This window comes from Simochromis diagramma, unplaced genomic scaffold, assembly GCF_900408965.1.
Source record: "Simochromis diagramma unplaced genomic scaffold, fSimDia1.1 OVJJ01000604.1, whole genome shotgun sequence".
In the NCBI taxonomy this organism is placed as follows: Eukaryota; Metazoa; Chordata; class Actinopteri; order Cichliformes; family Cichlidae; genus Simochromis; species Simochromis diagramma.
The window spans coordinates 4239844-4257080 of record NW_024387416.1 but is presented as its reverse complement, the minus strand read 5'-3'; the positions used below and the strand labels follow the sequence as shown (position 1 = coordinate 4257080).

The window sequence follows — 17237 nt, the reverse complement described above, 5'->3', positions numbered from 1 at the left end:
GTGGTTGTGTCTGAGGTCGTGAGTTGGTGTTTTAAGGTGACTACATGACATAACAAAGGCAGAAAATGACAGATTAGCAGTTAAAGGTGCATACTATGTGTGTGTGTGTGTGTGTGTGTGTGGCTGGTGAGTGGGTGGGTAAGTGGGTGGGGCTGCAGTGTTTAGAGGGTTCCCTGAACCTCATCGTTTGTCGCCGTCTTCCTTCCTGTTTCATTCTTTCTCACTTCCTGTCAGCTGACTCAGCCGGAGAATCTTGATCTGGTAAACATGTATGCTACCGCCTCTGCACACGCACTCCTTCTATATCACACGCACACACACACACACATAAAGTGTGCTGTAGCTAGACAATGCATGTACATCCATATATACTGAACCACACCATGTGTACCGGAAAGAAACACACAAGTACTTTTAGCACTTGTTACATGGTCAGAGTTGGTTACTGAGCCGTAGAAATGCAGCCCATGTAGCAAACCTATAGCTATATGTATATAACATTAAAAACTGTTATTACTCCAGAGTCTGTGATGAACTGCTTTTGAACACACCTCCCCCCTCAAAAAACCCCCAGCATAAACTAAAAAGCTGACAACAAATGAAGGGATAGAAAGAAAAGAAGAGGCAGAGATTTAAAAAAAGGTGGCGAAAGAAGAAAGACGGCATGAGAGACAACAAAGTTGGGCGCTCAGTGAGAAAAGAGAAACAAAGAGATAAGGCCAGGCGAAGAGGCGGAAAGAGACACAGAGAGATGGAGGAGGGGGGCAGAGAGATAAAGATAGCTGAAAGGAGGGAGATCCGTCAGCGTTTGTTTCCTCAGGATGTGGTTACCACGACGACGAAAAGGCAGCGAGGCAACATCACTACCCCGCTGGTCCTCTTTGACACCTGCAAGTGTGTGTGAGTGTGAAAGGCAGAGTGTGTGCGCGAGTGCGTGTGTGTACATCTGTTTTCAGTGAGTAAGTAAGTCGGTAAATGAGTGTATCGCTGTGAAAAAGACAGACTATAAGAGCTGTCCATTTTGCTTCAAGTGTGACAGACAGTGTGTGCGTGCGTGCGTTAATGTATGTGTGTACTGTCAAAGGATGCACAGTAAGGGGAGAGAGAGAGAGAGGTAGTAGGAAGGACTGTGTGAGAGGTCGAAAATCTGAAAGGGGAAATAATTAGACGAGCAGTCGAGACGGTGGAGAGGCAGGACGAATGATGACAGCAGTAAGAAGAACAATAAGAATCCGAAAAAATGAACAACAGAAGACAAACTTCTGTGAAAAGGAAATTAAGCGCCAAAGACTGGTAAAAAAAAAAAGAAAAGAAAAAAAACCTCAATACGTATACAGTGTATTTGTCGCTTCATCTCATCTTACTTGGTTCTTTCTCTGTCTGACTCACTCAGTGTCCTATTTAGAGCAGAGTGTGGTTTCAAGAAAGAAAGAAGAAAAACCAATGAAGACTTAAAGATTTAATGCAATGTAAATATCTGTACTTGAACAGTATAATGTCAATCACAGTATCAGAAAGAAAAGTGACTGTCATGAAACTGAAGGAGCGTATTAATTTTTCTTTTCAACAGAGCACCGACTGGTAGGAAAATGCCTTTCTCTTCAGTCACTTCTCTGGTTTTCGTGCAGCGTTCGCGCATTTTTCTTTAGACTATGTTGCGGACATTTACTATCTCATTGATGATCTGATTAAAAAAGGTGCAAAACTGTGTAGGTGTAAATGCTCAACAGGAACGTGAATGATTAGAAAAATGAAAATGGACATTTAAAAGACGTCTCTAATAGTTAAGAACTGCAGCAGTTTGTGTCACGGCGTGAGACTACCGTTGGCTGATTCATGATGCTTTGTTTTAGAAACAGTAGAGTAAGAAATCATCAGGCCATTTAAAAATAAAGTTAAATAACATGTTGCTAGCTTGATGCTGTGGTTACTAAGTTGATGCATGTGTGAGTCTGTAGGCCTGTTTGAATGACCCTGCTATGTTAGTGCTGCTTGCTTGGTTGTTTTGATTGTAACAAGAACACATGTGGTTTTTAGCTAGCTCAGATTTTGATGTCGGCAAAGATAGAAAGCATAACAATACATGGCACAACTGATCTTTCCTATAGGTTAGTTATCACCACACAAGTCATCTACTTTGCACAGACGGCTAATTGGATACTTGTTTATCAAATTTATGTTTTCATACTTAAGCTCTGTTTTTGTTACCTTCAGGCACTCTAGCAAAATCCAGAGGCCCATTATGGAGGATCGTTCATCGTCCACCCAGTCTTTCTCCAACCTCAACCACCACCGCCATCGTCCATCGTTTTCTCTCACCTTTGCCAACTGCCAAGGCTCTGAAGCGGGATATCTGTCATCTCAGCCTGGCCAGGATCCTCTGGAGCAGTACGAGTGTAGAGGGGAAGAATCCACTGCTTCGTTCCTGACATCAAACGCCTCCTCTGTGACGAGGAAGACGAGTACTGGGGGGGACAGAGTGTTCCTAAGCACGAGTGCCAGCAGTTTGGATGGAGATGCTAGTTTTGGCCACCTTGATGGAGACGGTGCCTTAGGCAGCCATTTTGACGACTCTTGGTATGGCAAAAAGGAAGCTTGGGAGGATAAGGATAGTTGTGAAAGCACCACAGATGGGAAAGGTGATTGTTACAGTAACACAAATGATGTTTTTTACACGATAAACTGTCCGAGTGAGGAAGGGGCGAGGCGTAGAGTCAGAGCACCCTATAATAATTATGCTCACGTAAAGAGTGAGCCTAAAAGTGACACTGTGGTTTACAACAGGGAGGGTAACGTTAGCCACTTTCCTAAACAAACTCCGTCTTGCAACAGAACTGGTACAGTCAGCTTTAATGACAGCAGCGTAGATTATTGTATGATGGACGCAAGAACAAGTGATAATTATTTAGGGAGAGACGACAATTATGGGCCCAATTGTGGCTCAGGTGAGGTTCAGTTTCAGCCAGCAGAGGCTGAGGGACATTGGCTTAATGTCTCTCCCTCAAGTCAGGGAGAGGCGAGGTGGAGAGCATCAGCGGTCAACCACGCGCTGGCCTCAGGGGCCCTCCCGCAGAGATCGCTTATCGGCATCAACAGCAGGACATACACTCAGAAACTGGATTCCTTCTCTGAGGCCTTTCTCTCCCAGCGAAAGAGAAGATTTCCTGTGATACCCGGTGGAGATCCCTCTGGACAAATCTGGGAATTTGGAGTAGGGAGAGGCGAAACCCCAGGACTGGTCAAGTCAAGGCAAAGCTGTGCTTTTGACTCAGACTCCTATCTGCCTCCCTCTTCCTCTTCTTCTTCTTCCCCTGCTCACCCCTCCTCTCTTCCATCTTTCCCCTCTCCTCCCACATCCTCTCACTTCATGCCTTCTGTTCTTAGCCCTCCTCCCACACCTTTACCTCCTCCACCCCACTCGCCCTCCAAAATGGACTCGCCCAGTGGATACGGGGGCACCGGACATTCAGTCTCTCAGGGAGAATCACTTGGTATGCTCCAGTTTTTTGCCTCCCGCATCTCATCCGCACCTTCTGTCCACTCTTCTGGGATGATATGGAAGCTTCCACTGCTGTCGCACAGCTTTCCACAGTCATCTGGTGACCCCGGCAACATTGAATGCAACGTAAGAGCCTCCCATGGTGACGACTATGGCAACATGACAGGTATCGTATAGCTTTTTTTTTTTTTTTTTTTAATGAAATAATGAAGTAAGAATCCAGAAGAATATATTTCAAGCTTGAAGGATAAAGACCGCCCGCAGGGTAAGAGGGGGATTTTTATTATAGTTTATTTGACTGTTTGAGAAAAAAGAATCAGGTTTTTTCCCCTGTAGAGGTCAATTTTTAAGATTTTGTTTTATTTCACTTCTTTAACTTTCAGACTAAAATAAAATATCAAATACACATTTAGTTATTCATTTTTTAACATTTGTGCTTTTGGATATTTATGCAAATTAATGCATATTAAATAAGATAGTGTCTAATTTGCATATATAAACATACAGTTTTAGGAAAAAAACTACTCTTAGCTTTGACTTTAAATACTAGTTTTAAACTAATATGAAATTTTACAGCACATATATTTAAAAGAAGCTTTTTTAAATTACATTTTTCAGTAGAACTGACTGAATTTTTAGGAGAATTTACTTTAAATTAATTTTCCACTTGTATTCAAGTCTGTAAGGTTTCTATTTAAAATAAACTGTACACATTCACAGCCTGTTTTATAAAGCATCCTTTTCCCAAGAACTGGCAGGCTGCTGACAGTATTACTGTAGTACTGATTTACTAATCGATAAATGATAAACAAAATCCCCTTAGTCAATACGTTTGAGTCTAATATGACAATGAAATGAACAAACAAAGACCAACTTTTAATCTGGCTTCATATTATGTTCAGACTTGTGTTGTGGAAGGTGGTGTATTTTTAGAAACACAAAGAAAAATTGCCTGAGTCTAAGTAAACAGCGATTTTGTTTTTTTTTTACCTTCTTCCCATGTTGTGTCCCCTTTAATTACCTTTATTTTCCCCACTTATCAAAAACCACAGGTTAATGCCCACATGTAAATTTACGGGACATGTGGGTTTTTGTAGGTGTGCGTGTTAAGTTTCCCATTTCCCTTATGCAAATCAGGGTTTCACTTTTCACATTTTCACAACCAGAACCATTCGTAATAGATGCATTTCATACATACATTTGAAAACATGCTCGTCAAAAATGAGCAGAGCGAAAATGCGGGTTTTTCTTGAAACTCGATCGTTGTTTTTCTGCGTAACAGAGAGACTTTAGTGTGACTTTCTCGCTTTTTTCTCGCTTTTGTTGGTGCACAGATATTAATGACTTTTTGATGATTTTGTTTGTGTGTCTGCTTGCCTTGGAATTACACAGTCAGACAAATCAGTAAATAATAAAGCCCTGGCAGCCTCATTATTTGCGTGCACACTCACTGCACTCCCTTTACTAATTTCTTCCTCCCGATTATGTTTTTCTAGCCGCACGCGACATTCTTCAGTCTCCTGAATCAACCCTGCTTACGCCCTCTTCCCATCGTTTATCCCTTCACCAATCCAGAGCCCTATGCTCCTCCAGTGGTCCATCCCCCAATTCCCCTTTCCATCTTCCCTCTCATCCCCATCATCCGTCTGGGGAACATCACGAGACATCAGAAAAGACGTCTCCTCATGTTCTCACCCAGAAAGTAAGGAATGGACCCGCCAGTCTAAACCAGTCAAATCTGCAGGTATAGCACACTTACCAGTACGTGAAATAATTAGAGACGTTTTAAACTTATGCATTGATACTCAGGGAAATTGTTTCGTTCAGTTTGCTGGGTTTCAGACAACAAAAGCAATATCAGCTTTGTCTTCACATATCCAGGACTGTGAGGTCCAGCGTTGGTCTGCATTAAGACTAATCAGGTTCTCAGGTTGTATGATTGCATAAAAGATAAAACCTCAGATGATGGATAACCTACATTAGAATATATAATTTTATATATGTTGCTAAATTATACTTGAGAACATCTTTGCATGCAAGATTTTACAAGATCAATTTTGAGCCTTGTTATTGTTCTCTATGTTAGAGAGGCACAAAATTACCTATCCACTACAGAAGTAGTGCAGACGCAAACTTCATGTCTCATTGAAGATGTGAAACTAAAAGAAAACATATGTAATAAAAATATAAGCCGTGGCATGCTGCTCTGTTTTAATTGACACATTTTCTCACCGTTACTCTTCCATGGCCCAAACTCAGGAGATCAGTTAGCGAGGAGGCAGGCGAGACTCGCTACAGCTGGAGAGGCGTCGCAGTCAAAGTGGGCGGATGCCTAAATGCTTCTTTGTCAAGAAATTACGTTAGCTCCAACTGCATTACTGCTTCTAAAACCACAGCTTTTTATTTTTAGACATGTTGAGTAGATAAACTGTGTAAATGAGACAGACATGGAAATGGTGATAGGCCTGTTGTTCGCTTTAAGTTAGAGTAGGCTGTTGCTCGGGCACCCTTCATATTTGTCTCGGCGTACATGAGAACACACGTGATCATTCAGCATGCATGTTATAAATTTGATGTTGGCCTTTTCTCTGTATTTGTAGCACAGAAGTATCTCTGATCCCGTCAGCTCTTACACTTAGACCACTGTGCAGATGTTTCTAAAGTCTCGCCCCAAAATGTTAGATTATCGTGCCTTAGATCATCAAGGATATCAGTCTCATTTTTTTCCTTTTGTTCTCAAAGCAACAAGACAAGCCAGTCTACACTGGAAAGCCTTTCCCCAGCCTGCTTCGCTCCTGCAGAGGACTGAAGAGGATTTGTTACACTCCTTATCCGCTCCTCAATCCTGCCCGCAGAGGAACTGGGCTCTTCTCCTCCATTTCAGGTCTCCATCACAGAGAGGAAGGAACAGCGTGTGAAGAAGAGGGCGAAGAGGAGTGCAGCGTGTTTCGGTAAGTGCTAAATATCAGAAGACTAGTGGCAGCAATACAACAGTTGTTACTGTACTGCTGGCTAGGATAATAGTTATAGAGAATCAGAGCTACAGATGTTTTGTTAATGAGAAAGCATTAACACATCAACGGATATATATTTAGGTACTTTAAAGTTTATATTGTTGTCTTTTATGTCTGTTTTCATATTTGCGCTCCGTTTGTTTCTCTGTTTGTTCCCCTGCTTCCAGATTTGTCAATGTGGGTCCAGATTTCCAGGCTAATCTTCCTCCATGCTTAGCCGATGGCAAACAGTCAGCGCTGCGGTCACCAGACGAAGAGTCCCTTAAGGAACAGTTACTCTGGAAACCATTGGACAAGAAAGAAGAAACTGGTGACTTACCAGGTCAAGGTAAGCAGCACACAAAAATACAGTCCAGCTCAGGACAGTGACTGCACTTTTAAATTTTGTGGAATTCAAGGACTTTCAACATTTTAGGGAAGCTAAAATGTCAGGGCTGAACTCAAAACAAGTTGATATAAGTGAGCAAAATAATAAAGTGTCTCTAAAATGAACTGGTACTGAACTGATTAAAATTTACTGGGTTTATCTGTGCTCAGTAGAGAAGCTGCTGTCCATGTGCAGTTCCAGCTGCCTACCAGGGGGAGGCAGTAACTCCGAGCTGGCTCTGCACTGTCTGCACTCTTGCCAGGGAGACACAATGGTAGGAAGTCTTTCTTCTTTTTCTTTATCCTTTTCTTTTTTCTTTCTTTCTTTCTTTCTTGGCAATGTTGCATCCCTCATTTTCTGTTCTCTCCATCTTCCGCTACTCCCTCCTATGCAGGCAACACTGGAGATGCTGTTGTTCTCACAGCCGTCACCAGCAGGAGACTACCACTACTCTGGTAACCTTTGACCTCAGTTTAACTCACCTGCTTAGATGACTCTTTGGATTGACAGTGTCTAGTTACCCAGAAAACAGTCATACCTACTTGTAACATTAAAAACAATAGTTTTTTGTTTTATGAAAATGATATGTTAGTATCATGTTGGCATAAAACTATGGACATTTTAATTGGATCTCCATAAAGTCATGTTGCATGACTTTTTATTCTGTCCACCACTACTCCAACCCAACTTTTTACTTGGTGATGATGACGATGATTATTACTATTATTATTATTAATATTATTGTTTTGCTGTTATGCATATAAAAAAGGTTCTTGTTGGTGAATGCTTGCCTCTGAGGAAAACAAAAATTGTCTTTGCAACAGCAAAGTCCAATAGTGGTATTACTTGTAGGGGTTTGATTGGAGGGGTTAATGTGTCTATAGCCATCTATATCAGAAGATTAAAAGAAGTCACATGATCTGGACATGGGTCTGTGTTCAGATGGGATACAGTTTTTCTAACTAACTATCTAAATAACAAGGTAACAGCAAAAAGCGGTGAAGCAAAATTAGCTAAAACATGTTGTGATCGTAGGCATTTACCTCTTGTGTTTCTCTGAAACACTAAGCAATGTGAGACAGCAAAGGCGGAACAATTCTCACTGTGCGTACAATGAAGGCATTGTAGCAGCTTAGACTTCTCTCTACCTCAATCACATACCACAGCCCCTCCCCCTTGCCTGGTGCTTTTAAATCCACTAAGAACCATGTAAAGTACAGAATGGACATTGTTTTGCATGGTAGTACCCATGTGTTCCTGTAAAAAAAGCTTTAATACTCTAAATGCAGGCAGTACTGTTCACAGAGACAGACTGCAGATTTATTGTTCATCTATTTGTCTTTCACTGTCAAGTTACTACATGTGGTAGCATTGCTTAATATGTTACTGTGACCCTGTAGTGTTTCCTTTGATTTCTCATGCACCTTTTGTCCCTTCTCACTCTCTTGTTGTGTGTAGGCTGTGATCTTTGGACAGATACTGAAAAGACTCTCTTCAGTGACGCTCTCGGAACTTATGGAAAAGACTTTTCACTCATACAGAAAATGGTAAAACACAACAAATGGTTGTTGTTTGTGCAACACGATGACACACGGCACCAATATCACGGTCACATAATCAGCCAGCAGTTTACTGAGATAAAAATAACTATTTGTGGGTCAAATCAGCGCATAGAATGAAAAACAGAACATCAGCACCACAAGTATTCTGCTGGTTACTTCAGGGTGAAACAGTATGTTCCTCAGATGCAATTTTCTTCTTCTTCTTGCCTAAACCTGTTCAGTTTTTGGTGTCTCACCATGCATATTACTGGACTGCATCGTCTTCCCCAAAGGGCCTTTTGGCACTTCAAGGATCAAATTACTAACCTTGCTGTTCATACACAAAAGGCAGTGGCTTCACCGCCCGAGCCATCAGCGAGCCAAGTACATGTTGCAACTCGATTCACAAGAGCAGCAGTTTGCACACGAAAAGTCTGGACGAAATATCTGAATGTGTCAGGTGATTTTTTGCTTCCTGACACATGTCAGTTCATAGGGCCTTTTTAGCCATATTTACAGCAGAAGCATAGACTGATTTTATATTCCTGTGTCACGGTGTAAGACATATGTTATGTGGCAATAAATCGAGATTGGTATGTGTGTGTGTGTTTCAGGTGAGGACTAAGACAGTGTGTCAATGTGTCGAGTTTTACTACCTGAGCAAAAAGCTGCAGGACAAGCAGAAGAAACAAAAGGAGGAGGACGAGCGACGAGATGTAGAGCTGGATCAGCAGAAAAGTGTAAGAAACATTAAAAGAAGCCACGAGGAACTTAAAATTGCATTTTTTCCCCCTTTTGTCAACATGTTCTGTTTACTTCTTTTGCATTTGAATGCCCCATGTCCAGCTTTCTTTCTCCCTGTTGTTAGTTCCTGTGGTGGTTTGTCTGTTCTCATGATATTATAGATTAGAAGCTAATAGGATACAGGGTATTTGGACTATTCGTGTCGTCTAACATTAAATGCGTCACATGAATGGAGCTCACAAGTCAGAGAATGCTAACTCTTAAGTGCTCCTGTTACTTTAGGTGACGCCCATGTGTCAGCCAGTGGACAAACAGTTTGCTCTGGAGGGGGCTGTTCCTGTGACCCCATTGGCTAGCTTCTTCCCCTGCAAGTTGTGTGGCAAGTAAGTAGCACCAGTCATAAGAAAGGAAGCTTGCAACAAACTTTTTTCTGCGTTTGGCATCAGGGCAAACAAACAGATGGTTTTCATTGTCAAGCATTCTTTTAAATTCCGTCGTTCCCTCCCCTCCTTGTTTGCTCCAGAATGTTCTACAAAATCAAGTCCCGTAACGCTCACATGAAGATCCATCGCCAGCCTCAGGAGGACTGGACCGACAGGCGGCTGCAGCACCAGCTCCTCACCCAGCGTCTGGCCCTCAGTCGTCCCACCAACCTCATGCCCACCCCAGCTAGTAATCTGCTCCCAGCCCAAGCTCCGGCTCCAGCATTTACCTCCTCTGATTTTGCCGGAACGAGCAGCAACAGTATTGTAGACAGCGTCCACAATTCTGTGACCAATAACAACCCCGGCGTTCCCAGCAACGCCAACGTCCTAGATCCCAGCACGGTTGTATCTTATAGCAGCATTGCTCCTCCAGACTCTCATGGGATCGCCAGTATTGATGGCAGAGACTCAAATCAAAGCGAGCCCACCACTGTCTTACCCTTCCATCAGTCATGGGGCTCCTTCGGACATCCTCCAGACCAAAGTGCCTTCTACTGCAACACAGGGGGTAAGGAGGATGTTGGAGCTGAGACAGTGGGGGGGAAACAGACAACTAACTGGCAGTAGTGGTCAACTATCCCACAAGCATTACCACCACTAAAGTCTGAAACGTATTCAAACTTTGTGTTTAAGTTCAAACTCGTGTTTTATTCAAACTTAAGTACTTTTATGAAACATTATCAAAAGATACATTTTTGCTGTAAATCCTGTACTTAAAGGTGTTACATATTTAATTGTTTGATAAGCATTTGATGTTTGAATAAATGTTTAAATTGAGGATTGTTTTTTAATCATTCTGTATTTGTTTAAATGGAATAAATGAAACCTTTTTTTTAGGTGTAAATTTTTATTCTTTTATTCTACAACGGTTTGTCTTATATTGATGCAATCAGTTGTTAAGCTCCTTTGCGCCTCTCTCGAGACCACCTTTCTTCTGATTGACTGCTCCACATAAAAGGCAGGCAGCAGGTGTGTGAGGCTGTGTGCATGAGATGACCACATTAGTGTTATTTTTCTTTCTGACATTATCCAAAACCGAGACCAGAAAATAATTTATTTAGAGTATTGTCAGGTAATTCATCACGTGTCCTTGAGCCACAGTGACTCTCCCCTTATTTCAAAAATACCTTAGATTTGAAGGTTTAAAATTCAAGCAGGGACTGCAAAGGTAGACGTTAGTGAACACAACCACAGACACACAAACACACACACAGAGCACGTTGAAAGGGTTTGATATAACACCATAATGGGCTAATATTGACCTTGAGAGACCATCTTCTCTCTTACAGCCGTCTGAGTGCACACAATTGTCCCGTTGATGGTTAACTACAGTGACTCTGTGTGCATAAGTGTGTGTTTGTGAGGGAGAGAGTGCATGTTGTTTTTCATAGAAACTTACAGGAAAAGAGAAACTGTGCGAGGGTTAAGGATGATATTAAAACTCCTCCATCCAAGGCTGTCTTTTTGAAAACTGCACAAAAAGACAACTCGGAAAAAGCAGATTTTCATATTTCTTTTCTCTGGCCTCGTGTTTATTTCTCAAGCGACTGGGTCAGCTTTGGTCCACCAGGTGGTTTAGGCTCTATCAGGGTGCTGAGTTTTCTTTGGTCCGCTATCTTAGTGACAACTATTACCATCAACAGAGCGATTAGTGTGTTTACAAAGGGTCCCTGTTTGTTTGTTCGTGGATATATCATTCTGTCCTTCTAGGTGCACTTGTTTAAAACACTTGGGAGCAGGTACTCAGTTATACTGAATATCTTTGTTTTGTTTTTCATGTATTCGTATTGGAGCATTCCATGCTTGACCCTGTTTTTGCCCCTGATAATAGTTAACAAAGGCCTTTGAAGTGAAACGCTCCCTCCTCCTGACAAAAGTCCAACATCTCTGGCACGTTTTTGTCTGCCCTTCTTTTGGCATAACGACGTCTAACTACTTTTAGAGTGTGAGCTGCTTCTGCAAGCAGGGTTCTCCTTTCTGTATCTTTTGCACATATCCTCCTGCAGAGACAAAGCATTATCATCGTATTTCTAACATGAAACAGGTTCATATTAAGCTGGGGAGACAAAATGAGCCTTTCGTTCACTCTTATGTCGAGGAGAAGGGGAAGCAGGAGCAACAGTGTTGGCCTTTTTCAATGAGTAAGAGAAAGTGAGAGTGCACAGGCTTGCAGATAATGGGGAGAGGGGGAGCAGACCAATGAGGAGAGAGAAGTGGGACTGAGGAGAGAATAAACAAGTTTCTGAGCAGTATCCATTCACCTATTCATAGCGAGCAGCCCCCACCACGTCGCAACCGTTCCAGCTTTCTCTCATGTGGCGTGCTTCTATTTTTCCCAGGCCACAATGGAAACGGTAAATAAAAAACAGCTTGTTCAGTCACTTTGCTGTTGTGACAGGCATAGAAATGCCTCGGCACTAAAACTGCACGACGTTTCTCATCATACGCAGTCTCGTTGACAATCAAGGTGCCAACAATACCAACAGTATTGGGCAAGTTACTTTGAAAAAGTAATTAATTATAGTTACTAGTTACTTCTTCAAAAAGTAACTGAGTTGGTAACTGAGTTACAAGATTCTAAAAGTAATTAATTACTTGAAAAGTAACTATTACGTTACTTTAAAAAAAAAAAAAAAGTTTAAACCCTCTGGGGTCCAGGGTGTAATTGGCCATTTTTAACTACTTTTGATGTTTCCTCCACATTTCACCTTTAAAAACTTTATTTGCCTTGTTTGGTATCATTCTTTTCAGCACAACCTCACGTGTCTGAATTTACAGTTATGTTTTCATTTTGACATACTGTATTAACACAGTTGATCTAAAATCAAACAAAAAAACATAAAATCTGAGTAGAAAAGGTTATATTTTTTACTGTAATAACCGCAAACATGTTTAATGAATCATATTTCATAACTTTAAATGCAAATATAAATTGTCAATTTTAAAATCCTATGCACAAGTTTTGTAAACAACAAAGTTATTTGCATCCATTTACCTTTTACCCTTTTTTAACTAACCATTCAAACTATTTAGGGAACAATCAGCTGTTCTGCATTCAGTAAGATGCCTCACAAATTATTTGTGCCACTCCAAAGAAATAATTTCTGTCCACTATAAAGGAGAACATCACAGCCTGATACCTGCAGGTCTGACAGCAGCAGGTGTATCACTCCTGTTTCTGCCTGGAGACAGCAGTCGCCTCATTGTTCTGACACACAACAAGCAAACTATCCACAACACTACACACTAACTACACAAGACAACACATTAACTACACACTCCAAGCACGCTAAACGTCACAAATCTCTCACATCTCAAAACTCGCTCTCCCTCTTTCTGCTGTCTTTATCTCTCTCGCCGTCACTTCTAAAACTTCCCCCTCTTCCTAAACAATCAGATATCATGTTGCCATATCATTTTTTGATTGGTCGATGGTGCATTTTTCCACCAAAATGAACAGGCTGTTGTTTTTTTTTTTTTTTTTTAAATATTTTGGTCATAAGCAGAGAGTGCTTGCTAGCGCTGTCCTTAGACAGTAAACATGACGAAACTATTGAGGAAAAAACATATTGTTTATCATGACTCTGGTTTTACCTGGCCTATCAATACAATTTAAAAACTGGCATATATCACCACTTTGGACTCGTGAGTGCATTTGAGAAGAAAGATTTAAATAATAAAGTTTTATCACAAGATACAACATGGATGTGCACTCTGTCACTGACACAGTTGGAAAGGGGACTCTATTATGTATTAGCTGGCACAAGCATCACTTTGTAATTAGAAAACCTTCTATTTTACTGTATCAGCTTCTGGCACCACAGGCCTGTCTGTCCTGCAGTGAAACAGTAAGCTGCACCCTCAGCTAACATTTAACATGTTTTACTTTAATCTTTACTTTCTTTATCTGTGGTTGTTTTAATCACTCTGAATAGTTAGCAGCACAAAGTGTAGTAGCTGTCCACCCGGGCTAAAATATCACTTGGATAGTAAGTACTGACACCCTTCATCTGTTCTCTGGCATTTAGGGAAGCTCACAAGTCCACAACATGGCAATAAAATTCATCAAGACCCTTTTATCCCAGAAAAGGACCCCATAAACATTCCTTTGGCTTGGCCCAGTGTGGCCTAGCTACAGCGGCGCTGGTGCTGTTACACTTTGGCTTGCTGTGGTTGCCCAACTTGGAATATCTAAGAGGTGGAGCTCTGCTTGTAAAGGAGATATGATATTAATCACAAACATTAAGAGACTGGCAGAGAGGGGAGATAGAGAGCCCAACAAAACCTGGAATAAATGAAGGATAATCTGTGAGCAGGAATTCTTCAGTATTTACTTCTCTACAGTCCTTTAATGAAATCATTGCTTTGCCCCGCCATAACTCTGGTGGAGTTGTGTGCGTCCTGTCAGGAATGTCATTGACACAGACTCTGTTATCTGAGGCCGATAACAGAGCAAACAAATGTTGAGAAACAAACACGTATGTAATTGCGTCTGTTGTGTGTGTGTGTGTGTCTCAACTCCCGTCCTCACATTGATACATGCAAATGCAGACAGGCACAAAAAATCCAACAAATTACAAACTTGTCCTTGAAAAACACATGAAATTGCTATTTTATTCTCATTTTTAGCTAAAGCAAGCATTGATATGTCAAGATATCAAAATATCTGTCTTTTAAATTAAGATCAAGGTTTAGATATACTCGGGGTCATAAGTACTGGTACCATTACTTTTGAGACACTGAAAAGGCGATTATGCATAATAACGGCTGTAAATCCTAAACAGCTGATGCAATACTTTTGATGAACACCTTGAATTAAAGCTGAAAGTCTGCATTTTAATCACATCTTGATTATTTGATTTACAATCCACTGTGGTGCTGTACAGATGCCCTAAAACCACGTTTCATTGCCTAAATATTGCACAAGTCCTGTCTGTGCGTAGTGCATGATGATTGGGATAAAAGCATAGAGGTCTATTGTTCAGTTTATAAAGCAGGAGTACAAAGAACCATTTCGAGAAGCTGTAATCAAATCCGGTCCTTTTCAGCTCTTTCCTCATTCACAAGTTCCCTCCTTACAGGCCAGGTAAGCTCGATCTTTAGAGACGAACAAAATGTGTAAGAAAAGAACAAACTGGAAATGTCTCAATATAAATTTAGCACAGAAACTGGAAAGTAAACTTTGTTTGGTTGATTGTTTCTTTCTTGTAACAATGCTTCTTGGAAATAATCTTATAACACTGGAAAACCTTTTTATTTCCCCTTAAATGCTGCCACATTTGTAAAATAACAAATAAAAAAAAACCACCTTTGTGGGTAGAGCAGCAGAGTTGAGTATGCATGTTGCACCCATGACTCTCTGCCTTGCCAAACAGGTTATTCTGGTTCTGAACTCGAACTGGAGTAGATGTTTGAAGTCATTTTTCCAGTGAGGGCGAAGTCGCTGCACACCCTCACACTACCTCCACCAAAACCTGTTTCCTTATCAGTGCAGCAGTCTGCATAGTATTCTATGCATCTCCTACACACTTTAACCCTCAGATCCATTTGCTGTAGACAGAATCTGGACACATCAGGCACCTTATTGTCAGCTCCTGGGGAACCAGAAACTCAGATTAGCAGAATAAGCTGTTTGTCATTGGCAGAAAAAAGCTGGTATTCCAGGGGCACAACCCACATACTGGTCTCTGCTGCTTAACCCATAAATGATTTTCCTTACAGATTATATTTTTGTCATTTTCTAATTTCTAGTTGACTGAGGAGGATGGAGGACAGAGAGATTGTACAAGAACAAGAAGGACGAATAGTGAAGTCAGCTAGAAAAGCAAAAGTTATCATTCACAAAGTAGTTTTCATGTATTTCATGGAGGTAGCACACTTAAAAAAAACACCAGTGGACATTCTAAAAAGAGCATATTGGTATGAATGGCAGCATTTTACAGGATTCATACCACTCTGAACACGGCTGAACAGGATGACTGACACTACATTCATGTGACGACTACAAATCTGTTCTCCACTCGTGAAATTGTGGTACATGATGCTCTGCGTCTAATAAAGGGAGGGTAATAATGAGTTCAAAAACTTTAATATAAAAAACACCTCTATTACTAGTTTGCTTTCTGTACAGGTCTTTGAGGTGGGTGATTTTCCAGTGTCTGTACTGAATAATGCTACTTCAAGTGCTTGATGATTTGGTGGCTTGCCACTATGTGTTTAAGAGACTGAAATAATGTTGTGCATGTTTCTTATCTTATCTGCTTTACCTCAGATAATTCTTTAACTTTAACTTTAACTTTTTTTCTTTAATAACCGAGCCTTTGCCTGGGGTTTGATAACTAAAGGTTCCACCCTAAAACGGGTGGATTAGATTGAAATCTCTGATTATTCACTCTGAATTACTCTCTACTGCAATAGGTCATCCAATTAATTAGGTTGCTTTAGAGTGTAACATTGTAATGTGTATCTAACTGAATTTAGGTTTGCAAACAGCATATCCCATTAATATTAATTGCTCTGCACTGCTGACATGATCAGGAGCTGAGCCCCCCTAAGAGTCTGAACCTAGAATCGCCCCTGCAGCAAAGAAATAATCGACCAAACAAAAAAAGTCATTACTTTTTGTGCTAAGTTTATATCCTTTGCCCATTATTTATACTCTCCCTACTCTCCATTTGCCCAAACTTGAAACTTGTGGCTGCATTCTCCTTTCCTAACACATGAGCTATTCCTGCGTTGATGAGCTGTAAGGGTGCAACGCTGACAGCCCCTTCGTAATTACGTAATCTTACGTAGGGGTCTCCCGGTCTGAGCTCTTTAAACCCTGCCGCTCACTGCGTGCTGTCATATTCCCCTCTGTGATTGGCTGAGAGCAGAGGGGGGCGCGCCTGGTTGCGTCATGTGAAAGAGAGGGATGAACGCTTATGGAAGAGAGAGAGAGGAGAGAGAGGGAGATTAACGGCAGAAGGCAGGCGCAGTAGCAGACTCCATATATCCGCTAGTCGGAGACGGACGGTGTCAGCTGCTAGCTAAGTTAGCTTCAGTAAGCAGTTAGCAACTAGCTTCAGAGTCCTAGCTTCTTCACTACACATAAGAGCCAGTGTGTGTGTGAGAGAGAGTGTGTATCTCAACGCTTTGAGCGCCAGCTCAGCTGTCCCAAAGTGACTCTGTGTTTGCGTGTGCGGTGCCAGTCTGTGTGTACACACAGGTCAGCCTCTCTGCTCACTCTCTTCCTCTTTCGAGTAGCAGCAGCAGTGTGTCTGTAACTGTGTGAGAGAGGTTAGCACGCAAAGAAGCAGACGCACAACCATAAACACTCTCTGATAGTCGACTGTTTACAGTTGGTGTCCGGTTACTCAGCTGCGGATTCACATCATTTCACTGACACCGTCTGAACGCCAGCATGTGAGTACTGATGGGTTAAAGCGTGTGTGTGAGAGAGAGTATGAATGAGTCTTGTTTGTTCGGCTGTCATTGATTGATTGCATTTGACTTGAGATTGATCGAGAGTGACTGAATGGCCTAATTTGTAAAGTAACTTAAGCGTGGCACGTGTTGCAAGTGTGGTTTAAACCACGGTCTTAGCTG

The 17237-nt window shown here is 41.4% G+C and overlaps 2 protein-coding genes across 4 annotated transcripts in view; both read left to right on the top strand.

Annotated features, from left to right (window-relative positions):
- Positions 1-664: 664 nt before the first annotated feature.
- LOC120721736 (transcriptional-regulating factor 1-like) lies at positions 665-10500 on the top strand. The gene is made up of 12 exons (XM_040012243.1): positions 665-894; positions 2215-2577; positions 3007-3665; positions 4996-5243; positions 6242-6450; positions 6681-6841; positions 7051-7154; positions 7275-7335; positions 8339-8427; positions 9036-9161; positions 9448-9548; positions 9689-10500. Exons 1-12 carry the CDS (start codon positions 665-667, stop codon positions 10215-10217), a joined length of 2880 nt encoding a protein of 959 aa, XP_039868177.1. The 3' UTR covers positions 10218-10500.
- pcxb (pyruvate carboxylase b) overlaps positions 5042-17237 on the top strand; it is a 294355-nt gene continuing 282159 nt past the window's right edge. The window contains exons 1-2 of one of the 3 annotated variants that reach the window (XM_040012478.1): positions 5042-5052; positions 16652-17054. In XM_040012478.1, coding sequence (XP_039868412.1) covers positions 17053-17054 — 2 coding nt within the window. In that variant the 5' untranslated portion in view covers positions 5042-5052; positions 16652-17052. Of the gene's footprint in view, positions 5053-14676; positions 14737-16598; positions 17055-17237 lie in introns of those variants that run through there. The other 2 variants (XM_040012479.1, XM_040012477.1) reach the window with 2 other exon arrangements.